Source organism: Rhinoraja longicauda, chromosome 2 (genome assembly GCF_053455715.1).
Source record: "Rhinoraja longicauda isolate Sanriku21f chromosome 2, sRhiLon1.1, whole genome shotgun sequence".
NCBI lineage: Eukaryota > Metazoa > Chordata > Chondrichthyes > Rajiformes > Arhynchobatidae > Rhinoraja > Rhinoraja longicauda.
Window position 1 is genome coordinate 15972739 of NC_135954.1, and position 17301 is coordinate 15990039.

The window sequence follows — 17301 nt, forward strand, 5'->3', positions numbered from 1 at the left end:
TGCCTGACCTATATTTTATGTTAAAAGACACAAAGAGCTGGAGTAACTCAGCGGGTCAGGCAGCATCCCTGGAGAACATGGATAGAAGGTGGTCTGAAGAAGGGGCCCAACTCCAAACGTCACCTATCTATCCTCCAGGGTTGCTGCTTGACCTGCTGAGTTAAGCCAGCACCCTGTGCCATTTCTTTTTTGTAAACCAGCATCTGCAGTCCCTTATTTCTGTATTTTATGTTTTAATTTCATATTTCCAGCATCAGCAATATTCTGCTCCAGAGTCCCTCGTTGGGAAGAGTTCCCATTAGAATCATGACAAGGGCCAGTTATAGCTGGCAGACAGCTGAGAAGCTTAAAGAGGATCAAGCGCTTAAACACAATCACAGAACAACAAATGACAACAGAAAATGCAATGCAGTTGGAAGACAGCATTAACAGTTTGCAGTTCAGTAAATTATGTTATTTGGAAGGTAGTCTGGCAGATGTAATTCACTTTTCTTTTGAAGTTATTTGACTGAATTGTTCAACAGTACATGTGGGCCAAAATATATTAATTTAAAGAAATACAACAGTAAAGCTATTGTGATAACACAATTGCAGAGTCAAGCACCATCATGGTACATTGTAGAGAAGAAACAGCAAATTTAGATACAATTGGACACAATATACAGTACAGAAACAAGCCTTTCATTTTAATTGGTCCACAATGGTGATCATGTTCCATCTTATTTCATTCAGCATTTAATGAGTTTGAAATAGATGATTAGGACTTTGGGACAGAACGTCCCAATGCAGAAAAATCAAGATAGGAATTTTAAAAAAAAGGTATAATAAGAATTTTTTTTTAAATTTGAAAAGAATTGTAGATAGAATCTTACAGCAAAAGTAGGATCAAACTGGGTTCAAACGTGGAATAATAACTTATAAAATCAAAATAACTGCTGGAGTATTGCCAAGGGAGAGGTTCTAGGACATGGTGAGAGAAAAAAAATTATGAATTACATTAGGATAAAATTAATTGTGCACATTTAACACTGAAATAGGATATGAATAGCAGGTCACTCATTAGGGACTGTACTGCAGGCTTAGCTTGAGCTTTGTCTGGGAACAGAGAATTATACCATACTTGTGGAGTGACGCTAATTGCCGATGAATCTTAGTTTGCTCATAGGGATTGGTTCAATGGTACTTAATTGTCATATATACCCAGGTACAGTTTTTGCAGTTTGATAACAATCTTCTTATAATTATATATGGGCAGCACAGTGGTGTAGATTGTAGAGCTGCTGCTTCACAGCACCAGAGACCTGGGTTTGATCCTGACCTCAGGTGCTTTCTCTACAGAGTTTGCACGTTCCTCCTCTGACCATATGGGTTTCCTCCGGGTGTTCCGGTTTCCTCCCACAGCCCAAAGACATGCGGGTTTGTAGGTTAGTTGGCCTCTGTAAAAAAAAAAATGTCTCTGTTTAGGGAGTAGATGTGAAAGTGGGAAATAACATAGAACTAGTGTGAATGGGTAACGATGGTCAGTGTGGACTTGGTTGGCCGAAGGGCCTGTTTCTATGCTGTCCAAGATATATGGGCCCTGGCAACACACCGGGGAGGCAACACACCATCCTGCACACCATTCTTGAGGTCTTGATTGCTGCCACAGAATTCCCTGTCTGCCCCCCCTAACTAATGAGACTCCTACCACAATGGCTATGTCTGAAGTTATCCTTTCCCACTGTGTATTAATCAGGCTTGGTGCCATAGGCCTGACTGCTACACCTGTTCATCCCAGTTAATAGTATCCAAAAGGGTGTCACCGGCACCCTCTGCTTACTCTCTTTCCTTGTGGTCACCCATCTACTCTCTTCCTGTAACTTAGGCATGACCACCTCGCTAGAATTCCAATCAATGAAGCTCTTATTCTCCCGGATAATCCCGAGGTCGGCCAGCTGCAGCTCCAGTTTCCTAACTTGGTCCGTAAGGGGCCGCACTTGGACACAATTCCCATTGGTGTAGCCAACCAGCAGTTTCCCAGACTTCCCACATCCTGCAGGAAGAACGTTGCATCATTCTACCTGCCATCTCTACTGCACTAAAACCAAGAGGGAAAAAACACAATCACAAAGAGCAGATTGTGCCTTTACCTCCACTGCTCAGCCTCCTTGTCGAACCTCTTGAGCCAAAACCTCACACTTTCCCTCCACACTGTCCCTTGAGCCAAAGTCACTAACTTAACCTCCACACTGCACTTCACCTCAACACAGCCACTTCCCTTAGGCCGCTCCTGTACAAATTGCCTTCTTTCATTGGCTGCTCAATTAGCCAATTTTGAGCACTCAATCAATCCAAGAGCTAACTTTTGATATCTGCTGCTCCGACACTGAAATAGACTGACTCCACCAATCCAACAGCTAGCATTTGAAAGCATATGAAAGCATATATATCTTGAATGTATATGCCAAAGATATTTATTCACAAAATGCTGGAGTATCTCAGCAGGTCAGGCAGTATCTCAGGAGGGAAGGAATGGGTGACGTTTCGGGTCGAGACCCTTCTTCAGACTGATATCAGGGGGCGGGACAAAGGAAGGATATAGGTGGAGACAGGAAGACAGTAGGAGATCTGGGAAGGGGGAGGGGAAGAGAGGGACAGAGGAACTATCTAAAGTTGGAGAAGTCAATGTTCATACCACTGGGCTGCAAGCTGCCCAGGCGAGATATGAGGTGCTGTTCCTCCAATTTCCGGTGGGACTCACTATGGCACTGGAGGAGGCGATTTGTACCAGCATCTGCAGTTATTTTCTTACACTTGAATGTATATGCTTTCAGAGTGTACCACAGTGATCGTCTTGTGCTTACCTGGCTCAGACCAAGTGACTGTATCGATCAACACATTTTGCAGAAAGATTCTCAGCGCTCCAGTCTCCTGGTAGATCAGATCACAGAGGAGAAAAATCAGATTCACCATTTTGACCCCGAGGATGATGGGTTTGCCAAATGAGGAAAGGTGGAAGATGCTAGCTCTGTGTATGCTGTAACTGTAATTCTTTTTTGTGCACAATCCGCAGGCATTGCCACTTTCATTTCACTGCACATCGTGTATGTGTATGTGACAAATAAATTTGACTTGACTTGACTTTCCCTGCATCCAACCTATTGAGTCCTGTAAGTATTTTGTAAGTTTTGGTGAGATTACCTCTTTCTTCCAAATTAACATTTGGAAGAAAGAGGTAATCTCACCAAAACTTACAAAATACTTACAGGACTCAATAGGTTGGATGCAGGGAAAGTCAAGTCAAGTCAAATTTATTTGTCACATACACATACACGATGTGCAGTGAAATGAAAGTGGCAATGCCTGCGGATTGTGCACAAAAAAGAATTACAGTTACAGCATATAATAAGTTAATAAGTTACTATAGTGTATGCAAAAATTTAGTCTCTGGGGTTATAAAAGTTGACAGTCCTGATGGCCTGTGGGAAGAAACTCTGTCTCATCCTCTCTGTTTTCACAGCGTGACAGCGGAGGCGTTTGCCTGATCGTAGCATCTGGAACAGTCCGTTACTGGGGTGGCAGGGGTCCCTCATGATCTTGCTTGCTCTGGATCTACACCTCCTGATGTATAGATCCTGCAGGGGGGCGAGTGTAGTTCCCATGGTGCGTTCTGCCGAACGCAGTACTCTTTGCAGGGCCATTCTGTCCTGGGCAGAGCTGTTCCCAAACCAGACTGTAATGTTGCCGGACAGGATGCTCTCTGCAGCCCCAGAGTAGAAGCAATGAAGGATCCTCAGAGACACTCTGAATTTCCTCAGTTGTCTAAGGTGGTAAAGGCGCTGCTTTGCCTTACCCACCAGTGCGGCAATGTGCGTTGCCCACGTCAGATCCTCTGTGATGCGGACTCCAAAGTATTTAAAACTGCTCACCCTATCCACAGTAGACCCATTTATCTCCAGTGGCGTGTACGTCCTTGGATGTTTAGCCCTTCTGAAGTCCACAATCAGCTCCTTCGTTTTAGTGACATTCAAGAGGAGGCTATTGTCCTGACACCAGAGTGCCAGATCAGCCACCTCCTCCCGGTAGGCCTTCTCATCGTTGTTGGAGATCCGGCCCACCACCACAGTGTCATCAGCAAACTTGATGATGGAGTTTGAGCTGAACCTGGCCCCATAGTCATGTGTGTACAGAGAGTACAGTAGGGGGCTAAGGACGTACCTGACCACTTGGGGCCTGGCGGTGAGAAAGTCCAGGACCCAGGCACACAGAGGGGTGCTAAGCCCCAGTTCCAGCAGCTTCTCAACCAGTCTGCTGGGGACTATTGTGTTGAATGCTGAACTAAAGTCAATGAACAGCATCCTCACATAGCCCCCCTGGTTGTCCAGATGAGAGAGAGCGGTGTGTAGAAGCTGGGAGACCGCATCATCCGTGGACCTGTTCGGACGGTATGCGAACTGTAGTGGGTCCATGTTGCGAGGAAGGAGGGCGCAGATGTGCTTCAAGCTGAGGTGTCTTAAACCATGAATCAGAGTCTCAGAATAAAGGGTATGGCATTTGGACTGAGGTATGGAAATCTTTACTCAGAAGATGAGCATTTGACAGCACTGGGCCTCTAGTCGCTGGAGTTAAGAATGGGTGGTGGGGGGGGGGGGGACCTCATTGAAACCTACCGAATGGTGAAAGGCCTGGATAGAGTGGATGTAGAGAGGATGTTTCCACTAGTGGGAGATTCTAGGACCAGAGGTCATAGCCTCAGAATTAAAGGACATTCCTTTAGGAAGGAGATGAGGAGGAATTTCTTTAGTCAGAGGTCCCTGACAGATGTATCTTTACTCGTGTCAATGCACAATGTAAAACCAATGTTAAGATTACATTGTTATAGTGTGACAAATTTTATTGTACGTCAAAGCGGATGAACCAAATTGGGACTAAACTTCCTGGCAGCTTTTGATTCGGTTTTACTCATCATAACCAGAAATATTTTTAAAATCTTGTTAGACAGTGACATAGCATGCATATTTAGTATGCATTGCACTCACTATTTGAAAACTTGATTTTTTTTTTTTGTAAAGTGAATCGACCAATAGCAATTTGCTAAATTGTATTTTATTAACTGCTTAATAGTAGAATGCATTTAGTTGAGATTAGGAAACAATTATTGCAAAGCCAGAGGAAGTATTAACATACCATTACATCATCAAGGCAGCACAATTCCAGGATACAATTACTCTGCCCCATTGATTGAAAACAAATCTAAGACATTCCTGAATTTCTACACACTTGCTGGATTGTCATGTCCATAGAAGTTATTTGTAAGTCATTAGGCATGGATGGTTGTGTGGTCCCTGGTGCTTGAGAAAAAATACCAAACATCTGCTGGTAGTGGTGAAAATTCTGGTTCCCATCAGTGAGAAGAACTGTGGAAGGAAACTTTCAAGTTGGAAGGTGCAAAATGATTGTCATGTTGTAGGACATACAGGCGTATAAATGATCATAGCAATTCTTTTTCTTCATTTACTGGTCAAAGAAATGCACAGAATATTTTTTCAGATTAAATTACCTCAGTATTTTACAAGGAATGAATGAGGATGTAGGTAAAACAATATGTAACCTAACCAATAAAAATGCAAATGTTTTCATCTATGTGAGCTGAAGAAAGATTTTTTTTAAACTTCTAATCAAACTCTATAAAAAGTACAATGTATATGTGCCCAAAAGCAGTGTTCAGGCAGTTGTTCTCATAGAAAATGGGTGCAGGAGTAGGCCATTCGGCTCTTCGAGCACTGCCATTCAATATGATCGTGGCTGATCATCCAAAATCAGTACCCTGTTCCTGCTTTTTCCCCATATCCCTTGATTCTTTTAGCTCTCAGAGCTAAATCTAACTCTCTTGAAAACAACTCTCGGGGTAAAAAAGGTTTTCCTCATCTCAGTCCTACATGGCCTACCCCTTATTCTTAAACTATGGCCCCTGGTTCTGGACTCCCCCAACATCGGGAATATTTTTCCTGCATCTTTTAAGAATTTTATATGTTTCTATAAGATCCCCTCTCATTCTTCTAAATTCCAGTGAATATAAGCCCAGTCGACCCACTCTTTCATCATATGTCAATCCCGCCATCCTGGGAATTAACCTGGTGAACATATGCTGCACTCCCTCAATAGCAATAATGTCCTTCCTCAAATTAGGAGACCAAAACTGCACACAATACTCCATGTGCGGTCTCACCAGGGCCCTGTACAATTGCAGGACCTCTTGCTCCTAAACTCAAAACCTCTCACGATGAAGGCCAACATGCCGTTAGCTTTCTTCACTGCCTGCTGTACCTGCATGCTTACTTTCAGTGACTTTCAGTACAAGGACACCCAGGTCTCGTTGCACCTCCCCTTTCCTAATTTGACACCATTCAGATCTGAAGAAAAGTCTCGACCCGAAGCGTCACCCATTCCTTCTCTCCAGAGATGCTGCCTGTCCCGCTGAGCTACTCCAGCATTTTGTGTCTACCATTCAGATAATAATCTGCCTTCCTGTTCTTGCCACTAAAGTGGATAACCTCACATTTATCCACATTATACTGCATGTGCTATGCATCTGCCCACTCACCCAATCTATCTAAGTCACCCTGCAGCCTCATAGCATCCTCCTCGCAGCTCACACTGCCACCCAGCTTTGTGTCATCTGCAAACTTGGAGATGTTACATTTAATTCCCTCGTCTAAATCGTTAATATATATTGTAAATAGCTGGGGTCCCAGCACTGAGCCTTGCGGCACCCCACGAGTCATTGCATAAGTGTTATATGACCTAAGGAAACTGGAGTAAATGTTTTAATTAGTACACTTAATTTTATTACATCTTAAAATCAATTTACAAAGTTTCAGATTTTAACACAAACCAGCAATCATATGGTCGAAGAATAGAATTTACGATGGAAATATAAGTCATTCATCTTAATTGGACTGTGCATAAGACAATTTCCCTTCCACTTCTCTTGTTTGTACATATAGTTAGTTCTGTTTTAAATGCATCATCTCCTCTCACCAACTATTTCATTCTGCTAGCATATTTCATACAATTATCCGGATAAAGAAGTCTCTTTCAAATTTTATTCTCTGCATTTACCCATGGCTATCTTACAATTATGATCATTAGTTTTGGAATCCCTGAAATGGAGGCAATATCAAATATATGCATTGTATCTTCTTTAAAGGATCCTCAGAATGTCCTGAAATACTTTCCAACAAATGCATTACTTTTAAAACATAGTATCAAGCGAGTAGTACAAAAACAAACACCTTTGGAAAACATGTATTTTATTAAGCATTATCAAATAATCATAAAAGACTGTAAGAAAGATGTTGCTTGTTATCTGTGATACTTTATGCTTTTTGTTAAGTAGTTTTAAATATGACCTTGAAGAAACAAACAGTTCGGGTGTTTAATTAAGGAGGTGTTTCATCTTTCTTTGGTTCTTTAGTTTTCTGCAAATGTTTGAAATTTCTGGGTTGTATCAATCCACCTTGTTTTTCTCTGGAAAAAAGTTACAAAAAGTTTGTTGTTAATAAAAAATACTCTGAGCTCACCCAGGTAATTTAAAACCCCATCTTCAAATGTTCAATCTACATTTTTATTCTCCAGATTTCCTGCATATACTATATTATTCTGTTTGGATACAAAACTTTCCATTGTACCTCAGTACATGCAACAATAATAAATAAACCAAAACCTAAAATACCAGATTAAAGATATTCTAATTAAGCCTTTTATAATAAATAAGCAAATGATAATTTTCTTTAATTTGTTAAAACTAACATGTTTTCTCAGATATGTTCCATTCTTTCTAACAGCACAGGATGAAATAGTAGCAAACAAAGATGACAAAAGAGTGGTCCAAAGAGGAAAGAGTTGAGAAGGGGATACCAGAGCTGATGACCTAGGTTGCAGATGGCACAATTGACAATGTTAGATTGATAAAAGTGGGAATGGGCTCACAGAGGCATACAGATTTTGTTGAACTACCAGGATGGAATAGGTTTAAAGACAATAAGAATGGTGAAATATTTTAAAACACAAATCAGAATTAAAAAATCAGAACAGTGCCTGACTGGCAACCGGACTATCACAGCAGACTCAAGGGTTAAAAGGGAATGTGATATAAAAGTACTGTTCACTGCAATCTATTGTGCGATAGTTACATGGGCAACAAATTGAGACATCCTGAAAGATGCTATATAAAGGGTGGCACAGTGGCGCAGAGGTAGAGCTGCTGCCTCACAGCGCCAGGGACCCAGGTTCGATCCTGGCTACGGTGTTGTCTATGCAGATTTTTTACTTTCTCCCTATGTCTTCGTGGGTTTTCTCCAGATGCTCCAGTTTCCTCCCACATTCCAAACACCTGCAGGTTTGTAAGTTAATTGGCTTCTTTACATTATCCCTAGTGTGTAGGATATATAATTATTGTACGGGTGATCGATGGTTGTCATAGACTAGGAGGGCCAAAGGTCTTGTTTCCACACTAGTTTCTCTGAACGGAACAAAAAACGTGTAGGAAAGAACTGCAGATGCTGGTTTATACCAAAGATATAAAGATAGACACAAAATGCTGGAGCAACTCAGCGGGTCAGGCAGCATCTTCAGAGAAAAGGAATAGATGATATTTCAGGTTGAAGCCCTTCTTCAGACAGTATGAAGGGTTCCGACCCGAAACATCATCCAAATACATGTCCTTGCTTGTTTTCTCATTGCAAGTGTGCTCCTCCTCCAAGTGGCTTGCTCCCAATGACCAAGAACATTATTGAGATCCCACTGAACTCATCCTCCCCTTCTCTTGGATCTATCCAAGAAATGTACTTTGAGTGTGTTCACAGGAAGCTAGTGGCACTCCACATTCTCCAATAATAATAGGTGAGCCTCAGCCCTGAAGCCTCTCTGTGGAGTTCCAAGGACAGGTCTATGCCAGTGAGGCAATTTCTAAGTCTTTGTATTGTATTTATTGTATTGTATTTTAAATACAAGTCAAATTTGGAAAGAGAATGTAAACAAAATGATAATTGCATATAGATGATGCTGCCTGATCCTCTGAGTTACTATATCACTTTGTATCTTTCTTTGTAAACTAACATCTGCAGTTCCTTGTATCAGAATACATGCTGTTCTTTTTTCCATTAAAGAATTATGCACCATTAGTAGCCATCCATGTCACCACGGTCCAAGGATAAATTTTCTTACAGGTATATAAAGTTACTTATGGTTTATAATGGGAGCAATAATATCAAAGCTTATTTATTTATTGGTGTCTTAAGTGTTTATGAACATGTAGTGCTCAGAGAACGACTATGATAAAGTTTACAAGCAAACAATAAAAATCAATCCAGACTTTAAACAGGGTAGACATGTGTGGAAAGGAACTGCAGATGCCGGTTTACACCGAAGACAGACACAAAATGCTGGAGTAACACAGCGGGACAGGCAGCATCTCTAGAAATGAGGAATGGATGATATTTTGGGTCGAGACCCTCCTTCAGACTGAGAGTCAGGAAAGAGGGAGACACAGAGATATGGAAGGGTAAACAGGATATTTTCTCAATTGTCTCCATAACAGATTAAAAAATCTCTAGTTGAGGGTTAAATTTTGGTAGCAATCACTCATAATACTGTAAAAAACTGCTGATTTGCACACCTGGCTTAGGAGAAAAAAATCAACATGTTAGGAAAGTTTCAAAAGAGAGATACAAGGATCATTCCTCAATTTAGGGTGTTGTGTTATTGAACAGATGCAATATTAAACTTTTTGCTATAATGTAATTGAGAGGAATCACAATGAGCGGCTTATGGAGATGTTGATGTATGTAAGCAGCCTTTTTAATTTGTACTGATTGTACTGGGTGCTTTAAAGCATAATGTTGGCAACTTTGGACAAGGCCATGGATATAGGATAGGAAAATAACTGCAGATGCTGGTACAAATCCAAGGTATCACAAAATGCTTGAGTAACTCAGCAGGTCAGGCAGCGTCTAGGAGAGAGGGAATGGGTGACGTTTCGGGTCGAGACCCTTCTTCAGTCTGAAGAAGGGTCTCGACCCGAAACATCACCCATTCCCTGTCTCTTAGATGCTGCCTGACCTGCTGAGTTACTCAAGCATTTTGTGATACCTTTGATGGATGTAGCATGGACTTCGAAGAATACATTCAGAACTGTGCTGGTTGACATGCTAGAAAAGAAGAGCCAATTCTTGATGCTACTGGATCCCAGTGATACAAAAGCAAAGGCCTACATTTTGTCCATCATGTCAATGCCTTCACCCGGGGAGAACTTAACATGTCACTGTGGCCAATATAATGCCTCTGGATAATTGACAGGTGTCAAGGTGGTGTTATCCCCAACATCGTAAAATTATCTCAATACCACATATTTTGTCTGTGGAACTAAATGTTTGTGTTACTTATTTGTTCCACAATGCTTGATAGCTGATATATTTGCTTTCACTGCACAGAAACAGAAGTTGCCCAATGTCTGGATGGAAGCTGGATCATGCACCCTCGGTTTGCTGACATGAAGACACAAACTGTTGCCTCATGGCAATGGACATCATTCTTCATAAGAGGATTTGGGATAATACACTGGTGCATTAACCTGCAAATTACTAGGATTGATGATTGAAAGATACAGCATGGAAACAGGCCCTTCAGCCCCATGAGTCCACGCCGACCATCGATCACATGTTCACATTACTTTTATGTTAAACCACTCTCACTTCCATTCCCTGCACACGAGGGGCAATTTTACAGAGGTCAATTAACCTACAAACTCACACTTTGGGATGTGGGAGGAAAATGGAGCACCTGGAGGAAACTTATGTAGTCACAGAAGAACTTGAAAACTTCACACAGATTGCACCCGAGGTCAGGATCGAACCTGGATTTAGACAATAGACAATAGGTGCAGTAGGAGGCCATTCGGCCCTTCAAGCCAGCACCGCCATTCAATGTGATCATGGCTGATCATTCTCAATCAGTACCCCGTTCCTGCCTTCTCCCCATACCCCCTGACTCCGCTATCTCTTGAATGCATTCAGAGAATTGGCCTCCACTGCCTTCGGAGGAAGAGAATTCCACAGATTCACAACTCTCTGACTGGAGCTGTGGGGCTGCAGCGCCACTAGCTGAGTTGCTGTTGAGTTATTTTAATATTGCAGAGTAGCCAGCGAGGCTGTTGCTCATGCTCGGAAAGCTCATTGTAGAGCTGGGCCTTCCAGACAAACTGAAATTCAGCAGCCAAGACCAGCCAAGCTGCAAATACACAAACATTTCTTTTCCTGGTCTTTATAGGTCATTGAACCAACAATCTCAAAATAATTTATTACTAAGATCTGCTAGCTACTGTGGGCAGACCTCTAATCAATGCAGTGACAAAGGGCGCAATGATTTGGAACTTAGCCTCTAGACCCGCTGAGTTACTCCAAATCCTGTAACTGCCCTGCTTGTTTCTCTCCAATTAAAAGAAAGATGAATTCTCCTATATTTCACTAGACATCCAGTTAGGTCTCAAATGTTGTACACCACTATTGCCTGAAATCTTCCAAGAGACTATTTTTCTGCAGCAGATTTCAACAGCAACTTCAATTCATGGCTTGCCCTCCCGCCATCATGTAAAAACACATTCCCATGAACTGCACAAACTCTAGCAGCCCTCAAGCGAGGTATAATTATTGAAAGAGTTTTGATCTAGACCTCATCTTTTCAAGTGTGTCGCCAATCCAATGTGATGGCAGCCAAGTATCTTTAAATTGTGGAGATGAAATTAACTCATCATACCCAATAATAATCATAAATCATAGTATTATGCAGCATAAAATTGGACCCTTCGGCTCAACGTTCATGCTGACTTTCTACCCATCTACTCTTATGCCATTTGCCCGCATTAAGTCCGCAAATCGTTTGGTAATCTGCCGATTCAGGTGTATATCTAATAATGTCTTTTCAACATTATGATTGTATCAGATTCCAACACCTCCTCTGGCAGCAAATTCCATATATCAACCACTCTCTGCAAAGTACTTTCCCCTTAAATCCCTTTAAAAGCCCCTCCTCTCACCACGTGCCATCTTGTTTTTGTTACCACTAACATGGTAAAAAGATTATGACCATCTATTCTACCCATTCCTCTTATTAGTTTATTACAGTCAATGATGTCACCCCAGTTTTCTTTGCTCTAGGGAAAACAAGACAAGCAAGCCTATTCAATCTCTCCCCATAACTAAAGACTTCCAATCCTGGCAACATCCTGGTTAATCTCCTCTGCACTTACTCCAGTGCAACCTGGACTATCGTGACCACACCTGCATACAATACCTGAATGTCTAACAGCGTTTCATAAAGTTGCAAGATGACACTCCAACTTTTACACTCTATCCCTAACACGGCATGTTAACGCAGTGATTAACTTTAAAAAGTCAATGACGGACTTCCGGTTGAACGAGCCACGAGATGGCAGATTAGGGTAAGAGCTCCCGACATTTTGAGTTAATATTTACCCACTACAACTCGAATATTTTCAAAACTTTTGTTGCAGTTTCGTAAATATTGTGGGTCAGGATTATGCCTAGAGGAAAGAGTAAAAACTCGACGCAGATGGAGTTTTTCGATGGTGAGGGGGAAGGGGCTAGCCGAGCCTCCTCAGCTAGCAGTGCAAGGGAGGACGATGATAAGCAAATGCACCCAGATAAGGAACGAGAGAGCGCGGACCTCAGCCTCATATTGAAAGAGTTGAGAGAGTTTAGAAAGGACAATAGTGAGCAGTTGAACGGAATTCGGGAAGAAATTACTAAGATGAACACCAGAATCGGGGAGGCGGAAGAGAGGATTGACGCGGCTGAAAACAGGCTACAGGTGGCAGAGGACGTGGTGACGGAGCTGCTGCAACTCCAAATATACCTAGATGCCAAATTGACGGATATAGAGAGCCGCTCCAGACGTGAAAATATCCAAATTCACGGAGTTAAAGAGGGAGCAGAGGAGAACTCCCCATCAATGGTGGATTTTGTGGAAAGTTTGTTGCGGGAAGGACTGGGGCTCCCGGCCACCTTTAAACTATGGGTAGAGAGAGCGCACCGAGCTCTGATGTCGAAGCCGCCCGGGGATGCCCGACCGAGGTCCATGGTGGCCAAGTTGTCAAGTTACAGGATGAAAGAGGAGCTGCTTAGACTGGCCTGGCAGAATAGAGGATTTCAATACCTCGAGAAGAGAGTTAACCTGGATCACGATTATGCGCCAGATGTATTAAAAAAACGGAGGGAATACACTGAAGCGAAAAGAATCCTGAAGGAGAAGAAAATCAGATTTCAAACTCCATTTCCGGCCAAGTTAAGAGTTTTCTACCAGGAGGGAACAGTGGTATATGGATCGGCGGAGGAGACGACAGAGGATATGGCGAAGAGGGGACTCCCGGTGTCGGTCATCAAACACCCGGAGTCCCTTTTGGAGCGGATCCAGCATCTCACGTGGCGTAGTGCCGGGAGACCGGGGAACCGGGAGAGAACGGTCAGGAAAGTGGATTTCAAGGAAAAGTTACAGGCTTTTAGACGCCAGGACTCGGGATAATGACTGAACCGAAAGGTTCGAACGGCAGAGATGACCAAAGGAAGCGGGTGAGTCGAGTTTTGATGTTGGGGAGTTTCAGGACCCGTCTCCCATCGGAGGACAGACTTTAAGGCCTTGTTTTTACTCGTTACATTAAACGAGCATGGTATAGGCTATGAACACGGATATTACGTATATGTCGGGTGGACTCTTCTAACCGGGTAGCCGGATAGATGGACAGCTTTGGAACGGAAGAGCCACCGTTAGAAGACGGCCCTCTCCCACCTGTCAGGGGGAGAGGCAACACCTCAAAGCCCTCTCACCATCAGGGCTTTAATAGGGTCAAAATCAGGACCCCACAGTTGGAAGTCCATTTATTTACTTTAGTGTTATTATTGTGTTTTTGTTTTGTAGTTGTTTTTTGGGGGCTGTTTTGTGCATGGATACTGGAGCTGGTATGGTTTATATACTTTTATTTCTTCTACTTATTGGACACTAAATGCAAGCAGTTAAAATAGTAACTTATAATGTGAATGGCCTTATCAATCCTATTAAGAGAAGCAAGATATTAACCAAAATAAAGAGAGATAGAGTCGAGGTGGCCTTTCTACAAGAAACACACCTGTCTGAAACAGAGCATGCTAAACTAAAACGACTGGGCTTTAAACATCAGTACTCCTCATCATATAGTGCTGGTCATAGGAGGGGGGTGGCAATATTAATCTCTAGCAATATAAGTTTTGATCCTACCTTTGAAAAGAGAGATCCAGAGGGGAGATATATTTTCATGAGAGGTAATTTAGGCGGCTCATTGGTTACTCTGTTAAATATTTACGCTCCTCCCAACTCGGATTGGAAATTTTTTAAACAAGTGTTTGATTTGATAATATCTGAAACCCAGGGAGTATTAATCTGTGGGGGGGATCTTAATGTTAGATTAAATCCTAAACTGGACTCTTCAAATGTTCATATAGCTCAGCCGAAATTGATAAATAAATAAATTAATTTGGCAATGAAGGATATTGGATTAATTGATGTATGGAGAGAACTAAATTTGTCAAAACGAGACTACACATATTTTTCTAATCCACATTTGGCATATTCTCGGATTGATTATTTTCTTACCTTTGGAAAAGACCTTCATAGGGTTGTAAGCTGCGAGGTGGGGAGCATGGACCTTTCAGATCATAGTCCTGTGTATTTAAAACTACTTCTTGATCGGTATCAAAGAGACACTTTATGGAGATTAAATACATATGTACTGACTCATATGAAAGAACAGATTAAGAACGATATTACAGAGTATCTGGAACTAAATGACAATGACGAAGTTTCACCTCTGATACTGTGGGATGCATGTAAAGCGGTGCTTCGGAGCAAGATAATAGGATACAGTGCTCGCATAAAGAAAGCTAGACATGAAAAGTTAGATCGGCTGCAAGTGGAACTGAAACAACTAGAACAAAACCATAAGGATACAAATGATAAAAAAATCCGAGAACTACTTGTGAAGAAGAAGAATGAAATAAATGATATTTATACAAAAGATATAGAAAACAACAGAAATATTATGATGGGGGAGGAAAAGCCAGTAAATTATTAGCCTATAAACTAAAAAAACAACAGGCAGAGAATACAATTCATAAAATAAAACACCCTGTAACCAATTTTACACACTATAAATTGAAGGAAATACAAAATTGTTTTGATATATATTTCAAAAGATTATATTTACAACCTCAAATCAGTGGGGAGAAAATGGAGGATTTATTTAATGAGATTCATTTGCCAAAATTGACCAGTGAACAGAGTAAGTCCCTTGTAGCTGAAATAACAGAGAAAGAAGTTAGGTCTGCTATAGTACATCTTAAACCAAATAAGGCCCCGGGCCCAGACGGGTTCCCTTCAGAATGGTACCGGGTAATGGTGGATTCATTGGTCCCTACGTTACAACGCACTTTCAATTGGGTTCTCAAAGAGAACGTAATACCCCCCTCCTGGAAGGAGGCAGTAATCTCATTGATTCCGAAAGAGGGAAAAGATAAATCTGTATGCAGTAATTTTAGGCCAGTGAGTGTACTCAACCAGGATTACAAAATTTTTACTCACATACTAGCCAAACGATTAGAGTGTTTGCTACCACAAATTATTAGCCTGGATCAGACAGGGTTTGTTCGAGGGAGACAAACCTAAGACAACATTAGAAGGACATTGCACATAATTGACCACATAAATTTTTTTAACTTAGAAGCAATCCTAGTTGGGTTAGATGCTGAAAAAGTTTTTGATTGTGTAAATTGGTCTTTTTTGCTTAGAGCTTTAGATAGATTTGGATTTCACAATACTTTTATTAAAACAATACAGGCTCTTTATGATAGCCCAAGTGCAAGAATTAAAATTAACGGAGTAGTTTCAAAACCATTTTTGCTAGAAAGAGGAACAAGACAGGGATGTCCAATCAGCCCCCTTTTATTTGCGGTTTTTATCGAACCTTTGAGTCAGTGGATTATCCAGAATAATAATATCAAAGGAATAGTAATGAAAGGAGGGGAACAAAAGATTTCTTTATTTGCCGATGACGTATTGGTGTATTTGTCAGACCCTGAACAGTCTTTGTTACAGTTATTTTATGTTTTGGAACGATATGGATCCTTCTCTGGCTATAAGTTAAATGTTATAAAAACACAAATTCTTAGTTTCAAATATAACCCCTCAGTAAAAGTAAGGGAAAAGTTTAATTTGAGGTGGGATGCTGAATCCATGAGATATCTGGGAATAAACATTCCAATAGATCTGACTAAACTGCACTTGCTTAACTACCTCCCATTGAACAATAAGATCAGGGAAGACATTAGGAGGTGGGACCTAATACCTTATCTTAATTTTGGATCTCGTATTGAATTGGTCAAAATGGTTATGTTACCGAGGCTGTTGTATCTCTTTCAATCACTTCCACTAGATATATCAGACCAACAATTTCAAGAATGGGATAAACAAATCTCGAGGTATATTTGGCAGGGACAAAGACCAAGAATCAGATACCAGGGGTTACAACTGACCAAAAATAAAGGTGGGGTTGCACTCCCGTGCTTGAAAGACTATTATGCAGCTGCTCAGCTGAGAACATTAATTTATTGGTGCAACCCCGACTATTGTGCTAGATGGAAGGAGATTGAGATTGCTATAACAGAGGAATTTCCGATTCAGGCTGCAATCGGAGATAAGGAGTTAACAAATAAGTTAATTAATTTGGGAAACTCATGGATTCGATTATCACTTAAGGTATGGAATAAGGTCGTTACCCAAAATCATCTGAGGGATGCTGTGAAGGTTTTGAGATGGTGCACGTTTGATCCAGATTTTGTACCAAAAAGACAGGACACTAATTTTAAAAGATGGAGTTCTCAAGGTTTGACATCATATTGCACATTTTTACATAAGGGGTCTATGAACAGCTTTGAGAATCTGAAGAGGCAATTTGGTTTGAATAATGATGATTTCTATAGATACCTTCAAATTCGCCATTATATAGATCAAATACAAAAGGAATGTGCAGAAGTAAAATGGGATAATATTTTGTTAAATGTATTTATTGATGCTTACCATGGAGGCTCAAAACAGAAAACCATCTCAAAATTATACAAGGGTTTACGGCAGAGAAAAGGCAACTCACTGTATGTAAAACAGAAATGGGTAATCTGGTTCTAAAGGAAAAAACCTGGGAGAGCTTATGTGAGATACAAT

The 17301-nt window shown here is 41.2% G+C and overlaps 1 protein-coding gene across 2 annotated transcripts in view; it reads right to left on the reverse strand.

Moving 5' to 3' along the window:
- Positions 1 to 5098: 5098 nt before the first annotated feature.
- Positions 5099 to 17301, reverse strand: part of ropn1l (rhophilin associated tail protein 1-like) — a 56809-nt gene continuing 44606 nt past the window's right edge. For both annotated transcript variants that reach the window (XM_078427234.1, XM_078427226.1), the window contains exon 6: positions 5099 to 7509. In XM_078427234.1, the coding sequence (XP_078283360.1) occupies positions 7422 to 7509 (88 nt within the window). In that variant the 3' untranslated portion in view covers positions 5099 to 7421. The remainder of the gene's footprint in view (positions 7510 to 17301) is intronic.